This window comes from Colossoma macropomum, unplaced genomic scaffold, assembly GCF_904425465.1.
Source record: "Colossoma macropomum unplaced genomic scaffold, Colossoma_macropomum, whole genome shotgun sequence".
Classification (NCBI taxonomy): Eukaryota; Metazoa; Chordata; class Actinopteri; order Characiformes; family Serrasalmidae; genus Colossoma; species Colossoma macropomum.
The window spans coordinates 5,000,526-5,019,678 of record NW_023494791.1 but is presented as its reverse complement, the minus strand read 5'-3'; the positions used below and the strand labels follow the sequence as shown (position 1 = coordinate 5,019,678).

The window sequence follows — 19,153 nt, the reverse complement described above, 5'->3', positions numbered from 1 at the left end:
TAAGATTTAGTGACTTTTGAATTGACCAGCCCAAAACATCAAATACAGTGTCAGATATAGTATCAGTATATCAGTATATATTTTCAGTGAAAATAACCGAGGGCAAAACGCACAAGAAGGCTAATACATATTGTTGTGTATTACTCATTAAACAAAGCAGATGGGTGGAAAAAGGATGGGCAAAACGCCCAGGCATCAGAGACACTGTATTTCACTACAGGCTACTGATAGATGGGCACACCCAAAAACACCTACCAGTGTTACAGCAATAAAGAAAGGATCAGCAGACATGAGTAAACCTGAAGCTGGCAATCACAGTAAATTCAAAATGCAAAGTGGACACACCTGCTGGCTCAGCCTGTGGAGGGCTGCTCTCCTGTTTGGACTTGCAGGGAGAGAGCTGAGTTTTAGAACCCGCCTTGCCTGGACTCCTCCCTCGTCCATCACTCTTAGCGGCCGCACCTCTAATACAAAATATGATAAAATGAGACGTACTAAGCAGATGCATGTATTCTATATAGTGTATGTTTTGCCTCAAACTGTATTGAACCTAAAAAAGTTTTCTTTCTAAGAAGACATAGTCTTACTCTAGTGGGCACACAATCTACATATACGAAGTATGTCCTGTGAATGACTTTCCATGTCCACTAAATGGCCGATATATTTTGGCAACATTGTCCTCTTTCAGTGCAAACTAGGCAGTCCTAATCTTGGGTCATGCATACATAAGTAGTGCCTTTGCAATCACAAGATTGATGTAGTTTGTCCCGCTCACACAGTAAAGTCAGAGAAACCTACAGAGAGGAAGTTTGTTCATTCAAGTGGCCTCGCCAGCGTTCTCTGGATGCACCTCCAGCAGTAAAGTGAAAAAGAGCCGTTTTTAAGATGTCACCACATAAAACCCATGTGTCAAACACAAGGCCTGCGGGCCAATCAGGCCCGTGACACAGTCCTATTCAGCACGCAAAATAATTTTAATTTTCTATTATTAGTGGCCCGTTTCACCCTGAGATGCACTACAGTCCCCAGCATGCACTGCGGCATAGTGTGTGTTCTGACCCTCTTCCCTCAACACCAATCTGTGGGCCAGCAAAAAGAAACGATGCCAGGTGTCTAGTTCAAGCAAATAGGCAGGTTTAAAAAAAACACCTAAAACTATTTATTTTTATTTAGAATTATATTTAATGAATATGTGTTAAATATGTAAATGTGTTAAGTATTTAATGGCTATTTTGCTGTTGCAGTTTTGGAATATTTTGACACCCCTGATATAAAAGTTGGGTAATGTTTTTAGTGAGTAAACACCACCACCTGTATATGTAGAGCCTGTGTCACTCATTTCTCCTCACTCACTCTGTTCTGTTTTGTTCTGCTACAGCGGTGTGGCTGGCTAGGAGTGTTGGACTGAGGACCATAATGCTCATTAGAATATTAGGCCACGTCCAGACAGTTCTCACAATAGGTCTTATCACAGGGGTTGTGGCTGTTTCACTGCCCTGTTCCGGCTCCATAGCAGAATTAGATTTGTAGGTAAAAATAAAATAATCCTCCTTTGCAGTAAAATAAAGCTCTGCTGATCGTTCAACACAGTTTCAACAATAAATGGTCTTAAACGCTGGAGTTAATGTAGAACTGCTAATTCACCCTTTAACCCTGAAGGTTGGCATGCAGACTGCTGGTCTAGCTAGTGGCTAACGAAAAGGCAAAGAATTTAGAAACAAATGGACTTATTTGCATTTATAATCACTCCAGCTGGTTTCCTGATACATTTAATCTGCAAAGAGAAACTGTCAAACACAAAAAAGTCACAAAGCTGAAGTCGGTTTCTCATTCGCCAGCTTCTTGATCGAATTCTCCCGTTCCACCTTAAATCATACAGCATTCTAAATTCTGGCGCATCAGGCACCATTTAAGGTGGACCAAAATAATTTGAACAATATGCTGGCAAATGAGAAGCGACTTCAGCCTCGTAGAAGTTGAACGTTGAGAGACATTTTACAAGAAACTGTTCTACTTTTGAAAAAGTTTCCTGCTGGAGATGTGAGAAAAGCAGCTACAGATGAGCTAAAGTTTAAAACAGAGCAAAGTCTGCATTTTCGTCTATATTATATTTGTTAGCCGAAATAGCTCATTAGCACATACTGAGACGTATTTACAGCCGAGATGGTAAAATGGACATAAAATGTTGTGGCTCCCAAAGTGGTTTGATTTTTGCTGAAAGGACAAAATGGCTCTTAACATTTGGGTTGCCGACCCCTGTCTATTCAGTAGTAATTTTAAGCTGTGTTTTTACACCGTTCACTGGGACGACTGTTACCTATTAAATTGACAAAATTACATGACATAACCAAAGTGAAGTAGCAGCCACCTTAAAGCCTGAATTTTGTCCATACATTTCTCCATGTTTTTATAGTAAAGAGTTTGGCCTACAGTGTCAGAAAACACATAATCAAGTCTGTCTAAGATTACTTAACAACTTGACATGAGGCAAACGTGATGAATTAGTCTTAGCCTTGTAGCTGAAGTGCAGACTTCTGACACCAAACATATACTGGCTAACTGACTATATTTTGGGTAACTATTCCTTTAAGTGTCCCAAAAAACAGGTGAAGTTCACTCAGGTGAGTATATCAGTTACACTGGTGCTCTCCTGTCCGGATGTGTCTCAAATGCTAACCTTGCTGCTTGGCCAGTCTGTTTGGCTGCTGTGGCAGTCCTGACCCCACGGCCTGGGGCAGATGCAGCGCTCTTGGCTGTGGCTGTAGCTGTAGCTCCACCTCGGCCTGGAGCACCTCTGCCTCTTCCAGCTGCTCTCCCAGCTGCTGTGGCCTCAGGAGGTCCAGCTGCTTCTGTGGCCTTAACGCTGGCCTGCCTGTCTGTTTTCTCCTCCTCTTTAGCCAAGTGGTCCCTCCACCACTTCTGCTCTGTATTAAGCCAAAAACAAACTCTTTCACATAAGCTGACTTTTAAAAGGCCACCAGGTGAGACAATGCATCAAACAAAATGCTAATGCTGATAATAATGAATGACAGAACCAGTGAAATGTATTCTCCAGCATCTTCTAAACTAATGGTTGTCTGCCAGCTATCTGTACCATATCGCTGCTGTCGGAACAAAACCTTGAATCTCCAAAAAAGTTACTTCATAGGACGAGGAAAAACGGTCTTAACTTTTAATGGAAGTAAATGGATAAATAATTTTTTACAAGTAATTTTGGACCATTTTTGTTGGTCCATTCATCATGAAATTTTGTCACATCATATAAGGCAACGGGCCTTTTTTTCAAATGATGTCAAAAAATACAAATACGTCAAAAAATTTGTTATGATGAACAATAATGACAATGTATTTCCCTGTGCATAGAAAAAAAAACCTTTTGACTAAAACATCTGGAAGCAAGTTTTGCTCCTTTTTTAACTACCTGTAAATGCAATGGAATTATTATTGTTATCATATTAATTATCATACTTAACACACAATCCACACTTACATATCATGACTGTCATTTCAAAACTGTGTACCTTTATATTTTCCAGCTGCCTTTTAAAATGTGAGAACATTTCATGATGAATGGACCAACAGATATTACATTAACATATATTAAAGAGTACATAATTAAATCACTGAGATGTAAACAGACTCATTCAGAGTGGTTTGATGTAAAATTGCAGAGAAACCCACTGACTCACAGTGGCGGTGAGAGGAACCAGGGGTCTCAAAATATAACCATTTTATTTTCTATCCAAAACCACCAGTGAGCCTACATGTGTCTTTTTATATGTAATGTTGATGATGGAAAAATTGTGGTAAACCTGAAAAAATACACTTTTCTGGGGACTGCTTTGCCTTACAGAGCCCTGCATGTACCTATCCATCACAAATGGATAAACAAAAAAATCTTCATCTCATGACTCAGACATCAGGCAGTGTATTCATAACCACTTAATGTAATAACTCCCTGTGGGGGAGCTTTTAGAGTCACTAAACCCTTTAGATGTCTGGTTCCTATCACCACCACTGTGACCAATTGTGATACTTCTGATAGGTAAGTTTGTCTGGAACAGCTCATTTCACATCAGTCCACTGTGAATTACTTTGTTGACATATTTACGATTGAATTATGCAGAAATTTAGATTTTTTTTTAGCTTCCTTTATAAAAGTAAAATATCTGAAACATTACACAAGATCTTAAGAGTAAAGAAGCAGTCTGTATAAAATGCTTGAGCCCACTTTAAAGTGATAACCCTAAAGACTTAAGCTTACTGGTCAGTTGCTCAGGAGGATCTCCGGTCAAAGCCGATCCCTCCAGTGCGATACTAGCCTGGAAACTGAGGCAGGCGTCGGCCATGGCTGCCTGACCACTTTCTGAGCTGGGGTCACTGTCGTATTGGGCCAGTTGGCTCAGGCCCAGCAGGCAGAGTGCAGTGCTGCTGCGGGGTGTGGTCATCACTCCCACCTTACACACCTGCACAGATCAGAAAGAAAGAATAACACACAGACCTGCAGTAGAAAACTAAACAAAGTCAAAAGCTGAACAAGACTTGATGACCATGACTGTCATGAAGAGAACTATTTAGGCTCATAGACAGAGATGGGTAAAATATTAATGCATTACAATTTTTACAATTAGCTAATAATTAGCTAATGATATGACACAGATGCCAGGTCAATTACAGCCTGTAGCTGGTAATTTTTCTGGTGCTGAGTTTAAAATAAAATATAAAATACGCCATAACCTTTGCACAGGCCATATTATGTTTTCATTCCCAATATGTTAAATTCAGCAAATAAACAGAACAGTATCTGTGCATTAAAATGTGCAGAAATGTGTTCTCTGTAGGGAACTAATTTTCACTTAGAATATCAACAGTAATGTGTTATTTGACTAGGGGTGCCCAAACTTTTGCATATGACTGTAGGGGGTCACAGATATATGAGACACCCTGCGAAAATGCAAAATAATACTGTGCAGTTCAGGTGGATTGGAGCTGGCAAACACTGCTTTAGAGAATAGATAATAGGCATGTTCATATATAGCTTGCTAACTAGTATTGCGATATTGGCCTTTGGCCTCAAACTGATAAGGCTGCAATATGATGACCATGATGACCAATTACAGTTCCAGGTGAGTGTTTCTGAGGATGCTTTTGATGAATCAAAGTATTTTAACAAAAGTCAAATATTTTGTTGAACATAATCAGAGCAATCTTTCACATTATCTCACATTATGTATTTACAAGTGCAATAACATAATGCTGCAATATAATTTGTTATATAAATTGAATTTTGAATCGTCAAAAAGCTTCTTCAAACTTACCTCATTTACAAACAATTCTTTTCTCTTGTGGAAATGTGTAATTGCACGCAAAGTGTAGAAGAACATTTTGTAACTTGGGTTGTGCTTCCCGAGCGGAACGATCTGATGATTGCAAGAGCGTTGAAAGAGAATTCAAAGAGAACTCAAAAACTCAAAACTTGGTGAAGGACGTGTCTTCTGAGGATGTGAGTGAATTATCTACTATTCTCATCATATCTTCATCTGTAAATGTTGATTTTGCATTTGAGACTTAAGCACTGAGCTGGACCTTCTTTCTGAGTCCGTGTGTGTGACGTTAATATGTAAAGATGTACGACGTGGTCTGAAAAACTCCCGACCCCACGACTCTGACTTTTAAATTATAATTTCAGTGTGTTGTTCAAAGGTTGTTCTTCAAAAGCATCACTCTGAAGAATGCATTATTTTAAGACTTGAGCTATTTTCAAGCTTAAATAGCAACATAAATGTATTTCAACTGATAAAATTCAGGCGAAACGTCAAAAATGTGAACTCACTTTCTCCTGCATGTCCAGGAGCTCCCTGCAGGGGGCGATGCAGGAGAGCCGTATAAGAGCAGTGAGCGCCTGGCATCTCTGAGCGATCCACGCCTGCCTGATCACGCTCTGCTGCTGCATGAGGGCTTCAAGCAAAGCAAAGTGGGCATCGAGCAGCACCCACTCCAACTGCTGAGTCAGCTCACCCCGACCAACACACACGCTAACAGCTCGAGCAGCGAACACAGCAACACTGCAGAGGAAAATAATAGAGAGTTTGTCCCGGTTTGCTGCTGTAACAGCTTCTATTCTTCTTTACACTAGATGCTGGAACACTGCTGTGAGGATCTGATTGCGCATTAGTGAGGTCAGGTACTGATGTTGGATGACTGGCGCTGGATCACTCCAACTCATCCCAAAGGTATTGGATGGAGCTCCATCACTCCAGAGAACGCAGTTCCACTGCTGCACTGCCCAATGCTGGGGCACCTGATTGGGCATTGGGCAAGGTGACCTAAGACTCATGTGCAGCAGTTTGCACACAACTGAATGTTTGTGCCAGCAATGGGTGCAACTTAAAGTATCTCAGTTAAAGCTACACTATGTATTTTTAGTCAAAACGTGTCTTCTGAGGATGTGAGTGAATGATCTAATATTGTCATCATATCTTCATCAGTATAATGTTGGCATTTGAGCCCTAAACATCGAGCTGGACCTTCTTTTTGAGCCTGTGCGTGTGATGAAAAGATGTACGACATAGTATGACAAACTCCCAACCTGCCCCGACTCGAAAACCTCTGACTTTTAATGGTTATTTCAGGCGTTACAGGATGACTCGCAGAAGCGCATGCTCACCACATTATAGCCTGTTTTTATTCTCCTGACTCAGTAACACTACTTCTTTCAATTTGAACACTAAAAAAACTTACATAGTGCAGCTTCAGTTCATTAAAGGGCTGTCTGGATACTTTTGGACATGTACTGTATGATAGGTGACTGAATATATTTGGGATAAAATAAATTTGTTTGTTTGAAAGTGTAGTACAAAATAACACTACACAGATCGTACTGCAACCAACATACTAATTCAGTTAACCCCTTAAAACTCCAGGCTTATTACATACTATGGCTTATTATTCAGTAACTACAGGGACTTCAGTGCAAATGGCTGAGCTATTCTTAGGTTATAGAAGTGTATAATATTCTTTGGGCCCGCCGGTGGACCAACAGAGATTAACACATTTGCATTCTCACATACTTATAACTTAAAGCCTGGGTATACAAGAAATGGCGACTGTGCACTGTTTTTATTGGATTAAGAGTTTCTTATTTTAGTCAGTCCACAGTCCCACCTTTGGGCGCATGTTTTGGATTTAGTGTCACTTCTCTATCATGTTGTCTGGTGCAAATAAATACGCAAACATGAACACCTCTAATCCAGCTATAATGAGGAGAACTCATTCATTATCAACACATTTCATGGCTGTCACTGCTACTTACATGTGATAGACCAGCACTGGACTCATCTTCTGCCCTGAGGTCATATGTTTGGACAGCAGCGCTCCCAGATTGAGACAGCCTCTTAGAAATTGGACATTCACAGTGGACAGAGAGTATTCAGCATCCTGTTTCTGTTCTCTGTGGAGAAAAAACTATGTTTGTATCCAGGGTTGGAATGTAACACAATATAATTATTTGGAATTCATGTTCAGAATACAGAATGAAGTCCAGGTTACATTTGCATTCAGTCCAGGTTATATTTTTAAAAAGCAGTACTATGAATGTGAATACTTTTTACATTTTTAGGACAATACTGTTCGAATACTTGCCCACTAAATAAAAACATACAATCAATGACACCATCAATGCTTGTTTATTAACTAATTTAAAATCAGTGCACAGCTTGTAGCAAAAACACTGACGAGGAATTCAGCAAATAGCTTCTATACATACACTGAAGTTCCTGCTAAAGCCTGAGTAGACTGATAAATCAATGTGACCAGTTATTAATCTCAGTGTTACTGAGCTCTGCTAAAGCCTGAGTAGACTGATAAATCAATGTGATGATCAGTTATTAATCTCAGTGTTACTGAGCTCTGCTAAAGCCTGAGTAGACTGATAAATCAATGTGACCAGTTATGAATCTCAGTGTTACTGAACTCTGCTAAAGCCTGAGTAGACTGATAAATCAATGTGACCAGTTATGAATCTCAGTGTTACTGAGCTCTGCTTAAGCCTGAGTAGACTGATAAATCAATGTGATCAGTTATTAATCTCAGTGTTACTGAGCTCTGCTAAAGCCCTGAGTAGACTGATAAATCAATGTGATGATCAGTTATTAATTACTGTGTTACTGAGCTCTGCTAAAGCCTGAGTAGACTGATAAATCAATGTGATCAGTTATTAATCACTGTGTTACTGAGCTCTGCTAAAGCCTGAGTAGACTGATAAATCTCCAAAATAGTGGACATGCTCTCTTTAGTAGTGGACACATTGATGAGTGATAAGCTCAGCATTAGTGCTGTACTAAACTTTGTGGCATGTAAATAATCACATAGCTACTCAATTCACATTCAAATTGGAAAATTATTTGTTTATTTATTTATTTATAACTTTTATTAATTTCCATAGTAAACACACAAACAACATTCTCTGGAAAAAAATATTTATTTTTGAAAGAAAATATTTATTAAATAATTTTGTTTTAGTGCATTTGTCACAAGTGGGACAATAAATTTGACAACATGTATATGTATACTCATCCATCCATCCATCATCTAAACCGCTTATCCTTCTGGGTCGCAGTGGGGTGCGGGAGCCTATCCCAGCTGTCATTGGGCGGAAGGCAGGATACACCCTGGACAGGTCGCCAGTTCATCGCAGGGCATATATGTATACTCAAAATTCCATATTTATTTATTTGACAAAGTGAGTTTTAAGGACTGCATCATGATTGTTTTTAAAGCTATGGTGATTTATTATGATTATTTATTATCAAAATTAAGACAGCTAAAATGTCATAAAATAAATAAAAAAAAATGTTGAGGATTGTAGATCGTTCTTCAAATGATAAGCAATTTTTTATTAAACGCATTAAAAGGAGATTTTTTTCCAATGTGTCTTATCAAGATGAGTTCTAAACATATTTTACATAAGTTTACTTTTTCGCGTACTGTAATGAACTTTATTGAATACAGTTAGGACAATGTATTTTGCATTTATCCATCACTTTTTCTGCCCAACTCTGTTTGTGTCAAATAACTCTTTTAGCTAATTTAGAATGATTAAATGGTCATGTTCCTCACCGGTCTTGCTCTGGTGAGGTAAAGTACTGGTCCATAACATACTCTAGGCCCTGCTGGAGGAACAGAATTGCCTCTTGCTCCTCTTCCACTGATGCTCCATCCTGCTGCAGGACAGCCAGGCCCATGTAGAACCTGCAGTGACAAGGCTTTTGGTTAAGTATAAAGCTTATCTGATCTAAAACTATAGATGCATGTTGCAGCAACACAACACTGCCTTATATAGTACACTGTATGTCCATAACTAGACACAAGTGTCTAGTTTTGGACACAAGTACATCCGTGTTTTTTCCCAAAATCAAGTGTGTTGATAGAGTGTTAGCCACCCTTTGCGGCAAAAACATTACATCTCTACTTTTCTGGGAAGGCTTTACACTAAATGTGGAATACTGCTGCAGGATTTAGCCACGAGGGCAATAGTAAGGTGAGGTACTGCACAATGCTGGGGGGGATTTGAAGTGGTGTTTGAGATCCAGTTATCTAACATTAGTACCTGACCTCAATAATGCTCTGGTGGCTGAATCCTGACACTTGACATCAGGCATGCTGACCTCAGGCTCAAGTGCGGCTGCCCCAGAGCATACCATTCTATTGGTCAGTGCTTCTATGGGGATTGTACAAGCTGTGTGCTCAATTGAAGTCCTGTGTCAGCAATGAGTTCACTTTAAAGAAGCTGAATTCACCATTCAGAAAGGCTGTCTGGATACTTCTGGACCTACAGTGTAAATTATCAATGGCCAATAAGTGTAGGTACCTAGGTGTACCTAATAAACTGGAAACTACACAATCCTACAAAAATTCCAACCAAAAAGTGGCCAGGTCTGACCTGAGCGCTGCTTGTGAGGGTGTCAGGGCCAATGCAGAGAGTAGATGCTGCAGTGCCTCTCTGCTCTTCCCCTGTAAGAGCAGCAGACGGCCCACCTGCAGGTTTAACTCCCATCTCTCTGGACTCAGAGACCAGGCGTCCAGGTACTTCAGAAAGGCTCTGTGGAGCCAGCTCTCCTCATCACACACTCCAGCCTTGTGGTCCTGAAACAATACAGTCAACACTATAACTGCCCTAACAAAGCAGTCAACACTGTAACTGCTGTAAGAATACAGTCAACACTGTAACTGCTGTAAGAATACAGTCAACACTGTAACTGCTGTAAGACCACAGTCAACACTGTAACTGCTGTAAGAATACAGTCAACACTGTAACTGCTGTAAGACCACAGTCAACACTGTAACTGCTGTAAGAATACAGTCAACACTGTAACTGAACTGTTAATACAGTCAACACTGTAACTGCTGCAAGAATACAGTCAACACTGTAACTGAACTGTGAATACAGTCAACACTGTAACTGCACAGTCAACAATAACTGCTCTAACAAAGCAATCAACACTGTAACTGCTGTAAGAATACAGTCAACACTATAACTGCCCTAACAAAGCAGTCAACACTGTAACTGCTGTAAGAATACAATCAACACTGTAACAGCTGCAAGAATACAGTCAACACTGTAACTGCTGTAAGAATACAGTCAACACTGTAACTGAACTGTTAATACAGTCAACACTGTAACTGCACAGTCAACAGTAACTGCTCTAACAAAGCAATCAACACTGTAGCAACTGTAAGAGTACAGTCAACACTGTAACTGCTGTAAGAATACAATCAACACTGCAACTGCTGTAAGAACACAGTCAACACTGTAACTGCTATAAGAATACAATCAACAATATAACTGCTGTAAGAATACAGTCAGCACTCCAATTGCTAAAACAATAAGGCCAATGCTACTCCTGTAATAATAAAGTCAACAGTATAACTGCTGTAACAATAGTCAACACTGTAGCTGTACAGTCATTACAGTCAACACTGAAACTGCTGTAACAAAGCAAACTGCACTGTCACTGCTATAAGAACAAAGTCAACATTCAAACTGCTGTAACAATAGTCAACACTCTAACTGCTATAACGATAAATGCTGTAACAATAAAGTCAACAATATAACTGCTGTAACAATACTGTCAACACTGTAGCTTCTGTAACAATACTGTCAACAGTGTAACTGTTGTAAAAATGCAGTCAACACTGTAGCTTCTGTAACAATACTGTCAACACTGTAGCTTCTGTAACAATACTGTCAACACTAGCTTCTGTAACAATACTGTCAACAGTGTAACTGTTGTAAAAATGCAGTCAACACTGTAGCTACTGTAACAATACAGTCAATGCTATAACAATATAGTCAGTTCTGTAGCTGCTGTAACAATACAGCTAACACTGTAACTACTATTAGAATACAGTGAACACTGTCAGTGCTGTTCCAGTAAGAGTGCATCACAGTTCTTTAGTTGCATTCAAATGTCACCTTTTTGTAACACATAAACAGCCATACAGCAGAACACTAAATACTTTTTCATGCATAAACACCAGAGATATATTGTCTCAACAGAACACAATACGCAGAACCAAACCCATAATGAGCACATTCCATTATGACAAACATTGCACTGCAAACCTTTCCAGCTTTTTTGGAAAGCCAGATGAAAAGAGTCTGGACATAATCAGCCTTCCCTGACTGGCCCTGCTCTTTCAGCTGGTGGAACTCTCTGTCGAGGGCTTTCAGCTGGTTCTCTACTGTGGGTGTTCCCAAGAAGCCATGAAGCCTGCAAATGGCCAAGATCTCCTCCTGCCTCCCGGTAGTCTGGGCTTCATTAAGATTTCGGTCATCTTCCTCAAGAACCTAGGAGACAAACAATTGCCATGTAAGAACTTCCGCTTCACTGGCCCTTTGAGTTTTCAGTTTTCACATAAGCCCCATATGTGACGGGGGGGGTTCTCAGCATTGCAGTGACACTGACATGGTAATATACGTGGCACTGGTGCTGCTGGAGTTTTTAAACACTGTGTACTCTTACTGACCACTCTGTTAGACACACTGAACCTTGTAGGTGTACAGTTAGAAACTATATCCCCTCTGTTTGCAAACATTATTTGTGTTTGTCATCTAGTTTTTCATTAAGAGGCAGTTTCTGACCACAGGACCACAGTTGGCTGGATATTTGTCCTTAGCTGACCACTCCCAACTCATTTGTACCAGCTCCATAGCAAACTACCATGCCTCTACAACACTGGTGTCACCCATACAAATTATATTTGCTTATTGGTGGTCTTATAGTGGTCCCTTTCCACAACAGCTGATGAATTGCTGATGAATGAACAGATGAGCTACAGTCAGTAATGGTAAGGTACAAAGTGCTCCTGTAATATAACTGACTGTCTACACCAATGAGTGTAGATAAATCGTAAGTGTACCTAATTAACTGTCAACTCAGCGTATCATTTTGTTTGGGCCGGTCTTTAACAACCCAGAATACAGATCTAGTAGCGGCATGCATGTGCTGTTCACCACTGTACAAAAACACGCATGTATTCTTGTCCTATTTTTCCTCACTGACTGGTGAATTTGAGTCTCTCTCCCATACCCTCTTTTTCAGGCCATACATTTCTGTAGCATAGTAGTATTCCTCTAGAGTCTTTCCAAGCAGGAAATGCAGTTTGGAATCCCTGGGCTTGAATTTGATGGCAGTAGCATAGTGGATGGCTGCCTGTTCCAAACAATCCAGAGGTGATTGTCCTGCCTCATACTGCAACACATCACCTGCAAAAGTAAAAAGGAAAGATTAGCAGGTACAAAAAAAAGACACTGATACACTTTGTATGGCCAAGCACCACAGTATTTTCTCTCCACCATTACGGGTCAGTGAGAATGAGAGTGTTCAATTTTTTATTGCTTTCTGATGTCACAACCTCTAAGCATTAGAGATAGCAGAAGACATCCTACAAATCAGCGCACCCCGTTAGGTATAATTTGTCTCTGTCTTTTCATCTGTGGTTGATTGGTAACCAATAATCAAACATTTCACTTTAACTGATACCCCAGAACTGTCTCAAGAGGGAAAAGCAGAGTGAGTAGCACACAGTTTCCATACAACAACCACATTTTCTCTTTAAAGATTAAGGTCTGTTCTAAACATTGTCAGATATCTGAGTCATCCAAAGTACAAACAAAGCAAATCTACCTTCAAAGGTACAACATGGTCCTTAATTTTTTACCTTTTGCTACCCAAGTTTTTAAAGGTGTATCTTTTCATATTAACTTACTTTTTTAGGTAAAAAATAAAATAAAAAGCATGGAGAAAAACAGGTGGTATGACGTCTATGTAGATTACTCAGTTACAAAAAGCACTCTGATTGGTCCTGACTGCCACAGGATTAAAATCAATCATAAAGAAGCAGAGTTCTAGTTGTAGTGAGCGAGAACTGGATCAGGTCTATAACTTAAACAGCAACATACAGTTCATTATATTCAAATTAACAGTTGTAATGAAAGTTATTTGACCCACATAAGAACAGATCTGGCAACAATGTAACCTGGGAAATATGGCAAAAATGTAATATCACAATACTTCAAAACATTATCATAATACACAATGATATTTCAGGTTTCCGAGTTAGAGGGTAAGTTAGCACAAAGCAAAAAGCCCCAGTACTGCTGCATCTTTACAAATACTACCAAAAACAACATCATAAAAAAATATTTTTATATATTTATATTTTTTGTTCAGTATTATGTACTGCATTACAGTACATTCAAATAACAACAAAGTGACATGCTTACAAAAACATATTGTGACATCATTTATCACGATAACAATAAAATATCATCTTATTGCCCAGCCCTAGATGCAACCACCCATTGCAAGGTTCTTTAAGGAGTGGTTTGTCAAAATATCAAATCTACACAATTTTCCACTTGACCCAGATGGAGTCGATTGACTGAGACATGTTCAGAGTCCAAGTCTTGCTTCTTTACATTAAAACTGGAGCAGCGAGGCTAATGTAGCTAACAAACACAAGAACTCAATAGTCACCCAAATAGTCAAAACAGTTTCTGTAAAAATACATCCCAAAAACTTGCTGGTTTGTCAACCCACTCAAACTGCATCCAGGTCTTCATTGAGGTCATGCTGGTTTGTCTATATGGTTTAGGATACAGTAGGACTTACTGTGAGCTATATAAATGAAATTGTGGCCAGCCACTTTAATATAGAGCTGGATGCAGTTTGAGTGGGTTGAGAGAAGTTTTGGGGGGAGTTTCTACAGACATGATTTGGACTATTTGGGTGACTACTGATTTCTAGTGTTTGTTAGCAACATTAGCCTTGTAGCACCAGGTCTAATCTAAGGAAGCAAAATTTGGACTCCAGACGTGTCTTAGCTGATCAATTACGTGAAAAACTGGGTATACTTTTTCGCTGAACCATTCTTTTAAGAGGACCAAAAGTTCTATTGCACCGTTCCACAGAACGCTTTGTGGCCCCTTTTTTTATGAGTGTACCATTTTGCCTTGTTGACTGAAGAGTATCACACCTGGTTTGGGAAGCCGTTCTTTGTACAGCTTTATCTGGCTCTCAGCATGACTGCACAAGTCGTCTATATTGCCCTCGTCCCACTGCAGTCTGAAGCCTTTTCTCCCAGTTTCGAACCTTATAGAGCAACAAGAAGAGGTTTGCTTAAGGTACGCTCATTTAAAAGTCCTGAAAAGGTGAAACATTTTGATGAAAATGCTGCCTCCACCTGAAGAGAGTGCTTTGTCTCAATTTCCAGGTTTCTTGAGGATGTGAAATGTTTTTTGTACCAGTTTGTTTCAGTGACCTCCTATTAGGATTTAAGAAGGTAAATGAGGAATCAGACAAAAAAGTCACATGTTTAATATGAAATATTTTAAAATACTGCTAAATGTAATATCTAGGACCTTTGTATCCAGGTTGACTGGCGGCCTGTTGGGACAGTCTTTTGCGTGTGCTCCAATCTCTGCAAGTTTCAGCACGCTTTTACAACCTAAGCAGCCAATTGTTAAATATTAATGACAACCATAAGCACCATTCATTAAACAAGCTTCACATGCACTGTTACAGTTTTGATGAGCCTGAGTTTTTTCTGAAATGATATTCATACCACGATGTGCAAAGAAACATTTGACGGATGTGCTGGACATTCTCTTGTCGAGCTGACCCTCTGGAACTTTCCATGAGTCTCCCAAAGGTCTGTCAGTAAATGGATGCACCTTTGACCTCCGTGTCAGCATGTCAATATATGGGGCTGAGAAGATGGCCTTTGGGTCACTGCATAAAACATGTTAAAATAAGCATCATACAGTCACTGCAACATCTTAAACCTGAAAGCGGAGCCACTTTCAAAGTTACTGTATGATACTCAATGCATAAAACATAAGCTCCCCAGATAAAAATAGCACTGCATGCATCATTTCTTCTCTAATACTTGGTTAAGCGTCCAGCTGCCTTAAAGGGCCCATATCGTGGAAAAGTTAATATACCTCTTTTTTAAATAAATGAGTTTAACGTAATATGTAAACAATGCTGTCAAAACATGCCATTCACTCCCCAGTCCATACATGTGTATATATAAAAAGAAACTAAGCTGCAAAAACAGGTTGATTCTGTGATGTCACAAAAACTAAAACATTAATATTCAGCCACCTATTCAGCCTACAGCTGGTGACATACCTTACAAGTAATAATAATGTGTGGCCACGACTTAGCAAAGCATGAGAACGAGATAATTAAGTCATGGCCACGACTTAGTAAGGCGTGGGAGTGAGATAAATAATCCTGGGCCACAGTTTAATAAGGAATGATCTCGTTCCCATGTCTTGATAAGTCAAGACCACGACTTAATTATCTCATTCCCACACCTTACCAAGTTGTGGCCACGCATTAGGATCTTGTTCCTACGCGTTAATATGACAACACATTAATTTTATTTATACAGGATGTCACCAGCAGGGCTCCGTATACAGCTGTTTAGCCTGCACTGCTTTTGAATGAAGCATACAGGGCAACTAATCAGCACAGAGCACATTAAACAAATTAAAAGGCACAATAATAAAAAACAGCCTGATCAGTTCTGAGGGATAAAAGGATGATGGAAAATGGTCATGTAAAAAGTAATAAAGTTGTTGGTACATAAAACCACACTAACATTATGAATGGACCTCAGGGGAAAAAATAAAATGTATGAAAAATGTAGGATATGGGCCCTTTAATGATAGGATCAGTCCTGTCAGCTCTCTTAAGTTCCGGTCCATTTTAGTCCACATTTCCCACTAAACTGGAGCTTAATGTCAGAATAGAAAAACACTGACACTCCCACATTCCAGGATGACGACTGTAACGTGTCTATATGTGACTGCTTCAACAGACATGATGGAACACAGACAATCTGACTGACCAGCAAAAACACCAGACCTCAATCCCAGTTCTCAATCAACAGCGACAACAATTATATTATAATTACTAATAATAAATATTTGTTATAATTTAATATTAGTATTTGTTATTATTAAATACTATACAGAATAAACATCTCCGAGCATCTTATACCTTTAAAAACCTGTGTGTAACAAAGGCAATATTACAGTTATTGAATTGTTTCCTACCTCTGATTTATTGACACAGGTCTATAAAGTGCACTTAAAGACACGGGACACTCAAACTCCATCTGGTCTTTCATCTCGCAGAAGGTGACGGCTAAAGGAATCTGTTCCCGAGTAATCATGATTGTGTACACCTGAAAACACAAGACGTCTTCATCAGCCAAAATACAGCAACCTATCAGACAATCTTAGCCCTTTACTGCATGTTGTTGTCACACAGCAAGAAAAAGAAATACTTTCCTTTGAATTTTTGCAAAAACTACAATAAATTTGGAAACAGCATGACAATAGAACTACAATCTGCAATGCATACAATATGAGTGAATTAATATGCCGCCATTTCGACATTTTTTAAATTCATTCTTCTTTTATTATTATAACTGTCAAACGTATGTTCTTATGTTCTTTAAATGCGTATGCATACATAGATGTTATGCACATGATTTTTTCATGGAGGATGAATGTGGCTGTGTCTGATGGTAGCGTACTGGTTTACTCCCTGCTGTTCCACTGTCACATGCTGTTGCCATATGGCAACAAAATGCAAAGTATCCCTTCAGAAATACAGTGCATTATGTAAGTAAATGGACAGTGACCATTTTTGCTGTTTTGACCCTACATAACATTTGTTAGCTCTCCTGTGCTTGAACTAATGATGCAGTGACATACAGCCAGCCAAGAAACAACAGCAGCCAACTATTTCTGGTATTAAATAAGGAAAAGTAAACTTACAAACAGCAGTAATTCCTACAACTGATATAGACATACTTAAATTTGTATTAAAGCTGACAGTTCACACTTTAATTTCAAATCTGATGTGCTGGAGTGCAGAGGCTACACAGGAAAAACTGTCACTGCCTAGTTGTTTATCTGGACTGCACTGTATTTGCTTGTAAATCATATGCGAATGATGAATATCACCACTCACAGCTCAGTCAAGCAATTAATCGATCAGCCAATCAGTGTTGCAGTGCATAAAATCATGCAGAGAATTCAAGCATTAGAACTGTGTCAATAATTTGACAGTCTTACATAACTAAGATGTTTAGCTCACTGTTGCTAAATTTACTCACTATTAACTTCCCACATTGCTGACACCCATGAAGGTGCCTCCCCCACCTCCGAAATCAGTGTTAGTATCGCAGTCAGCATCTATATTATGTCATGCTCTGGATGTCGGTAGCTTTCACAGCTTACTTGGGAATTGGTGCCATCTGGTGATGAGACTTTGACAGTGACCAGCGTGTCTCCGACGTTTAACCTCACAAACCCGGAGCTGCAGGCCTCCTTCACTGTGACCTGCATGTTGTGGTCAGGCACTTGGGCTTCCACAGTGACCACATGACAGTCAAAATTCACCTGGCCTAAACAGGTAACACTGATGCAGGTTATCAGGGAAAGTTGATATGAGCACATCTTAAAATCAACTGCAGGAAACACTTACATGAGTACTCATAAGTGTCTGGAGAAAATGCAGGGTGGAGCTGCTGTCTCTTTATAATCAGGGCACTCAAACTGGCCCCACTGGCCGAAAGCTTGGTCAGCTCGATGCTGTATTTCTTCAACGTGCCGTCCTCTGCTGTCACCTCAATGTCCACTTGGTTTAAGCCGTCTTCCAATTTTACTGTCCTTGATCCATCACCGCATAACTCGAACACAGCAAACAGGCATGTAAGTTAAAGGGCAATTCCACCAAGATTCTGCTTAATTAATTGTTTAGATGTCAATAAAGTAGGGCTGGGCAATTAATAAAATTTTATTTTCAATTATGATTTTGGCTTCCAGCGATTATGAAAACAAGATAATCGAAATTGTGCTGCATTCTGTTCCACAGTGATGCTCTCGTTTGGTTCTGGTGTTACGAATCCAGCGCATACGCCTTTCGCCCCTTCCTAAAAGCCCAAACTCATCCAATGCAGGGTTTCTTAACCACTTCTGAATCCGCCAAGGACCACAAGTGGGCCACGAAGCACCCCTCGGTGGTCCTTGGGCCTATACTCAGGGGGGCAGTAGTCCGTAGTGGGCCTGTGATGGCATTCTGTTATAAAAATCAGTTTAAAAATATTTGACTTAACAATAAAAAAGAAATATGAAACCTTTTTCAGACAGTTAACAACATTAATACAAGCCCCACAATAGCAGTGCACAAAGGCAGCTTCATCAGTTTTTTTGCCCTTTGCCTCTAGAAACACCTGACCTTTCAGTTGTCCACTCGCACCAATATTTTACTGACATTTTATGTCCACTGATACACATCACATATTTCAAGGGTAGGCTAAGGGCACCCAAACATCACTCTGTTAAAAATTCAAAAACGTTGAGTTTTGTTTTCTTGTGGGTCTTCATGCTTTCTAGTGATGAACAGGTGGGCCTTGAGGTGGAAAAGGTTGAGAACCCTTGATCTAATGTATTTTGGACTAATTTATTCTTAGTAATGATTTTTATATATGTTTAGTAGTTTCAGTAGGTTGTGGAAGTGCAATATAACATAGTTGATCCTGTTTAATTTGATCTTATTTAATTGTATTT

At 39.5% G+C, this 19,153-nt stretch overlaps 2 protein-coding genes across 2 annotated transcripts; both read right to left on the bottom strand.

Moving 5' to 3' along the window:
* Positions 1 to 2,634: 2,634 nt before the first annotated feature.
* On the bottom strand, positions 2,635 to 14,134 carry LOC118810028. The gene is made up of 9 exons (XM_036573545.1): positions 14,083 to 14,134; positions 12,591 to 12,766; positions 11,624 to 11,848; positions 9,941 to 10,143; positions 9,118 to 9,249; positions 7,313 to 7,450; positions 5,834 to 6,065; positions 4,265 to 4,466; positions 2,635 to 2,924 (listed from the first exon to the last, which is right to left on the bottom strand). Exons 1-9 carry the CDS (start codon positions 14,132 to 14,134, stop codon positions 2,635 to 2,637), a joined length of 1,650 nt encoding a protein of 549 aa, XP_036429438.1.
* LOC118809885 lies at positions 12,681 to 18,383 on the bottom strand. The gene is made up of 8 exons (XM_036573394.1): positions 18,069 to 18,383; positions 17,822 to 17,988; positions 16,628 to 16,758; positions 15,127 to 15,293; positions 14,924 to 15,009; positions 14,746 to 14,826; positions 14,539 to 14,654; positions 12,681 to 12,766 (listed from the first exon to the last, which is right to left on the bottom strand). The coding sequence occupies exons 2-7, from the start codon at positions 17,927 to 17,929 to the stop codon at positions 14,580 to 14,582; spliced, it is 648 nt and encodes a 215-aa protein (XP_036429287.1). The 5' UTR covers positions 17,930 to 17,988; positions 18,069 to 18,383; the 3' UTR covers positions 12,681 to 12,766; positions 14,539 to 14,579.
* Between the last annotated feature and the right edge of the window lie 770 nt (positions 18,384 to 19,153).

Coding starts and splice junctions, on each gene's coding strand:
- LOC118810028 (XM_036573545.1), bottom strand. CDS start 14,134: ATGACCTCAATGAAGACCTGGATGCAGTTTGAGTGGGTTGACAAACCA. Junction 6,066..7,312: donor CCAGTGCTGGTCTATCACAT/GTAAGTAGCAGT, acceptor TTTCCTCTGCAG/TGTTGCTGTGTTCGCTGCTC. Junction 4,467..5,833: donor TCCTGGACATGCAGGAGAAA/GTGAGTTCACAT, acceptor TGATCTGTGCAG/GTGTGTAAGGTGGGAGTGAT.
- LOC118809885 (XM_036573394.1), bottom strand. CDS start 17,929: ATGCAGGTCACAGTGAAGGAGGCCTGCAGCTCCGGGTTTGTGAGGTTA. Junction 16,759..17,821: donor CAGATGGCACCAATTCCCAA/GTAAGCTGTGAA, acceptor TTGTGTTTTCAG/GTGTACACAATCATGATTAC. Junction 14,827..14,923: donor CAGTCAACCTGGATACAAAG/GTCCTAGATATT, acceptor AAATCCTAATAG/GAGGTCACTGAAACAAACTG.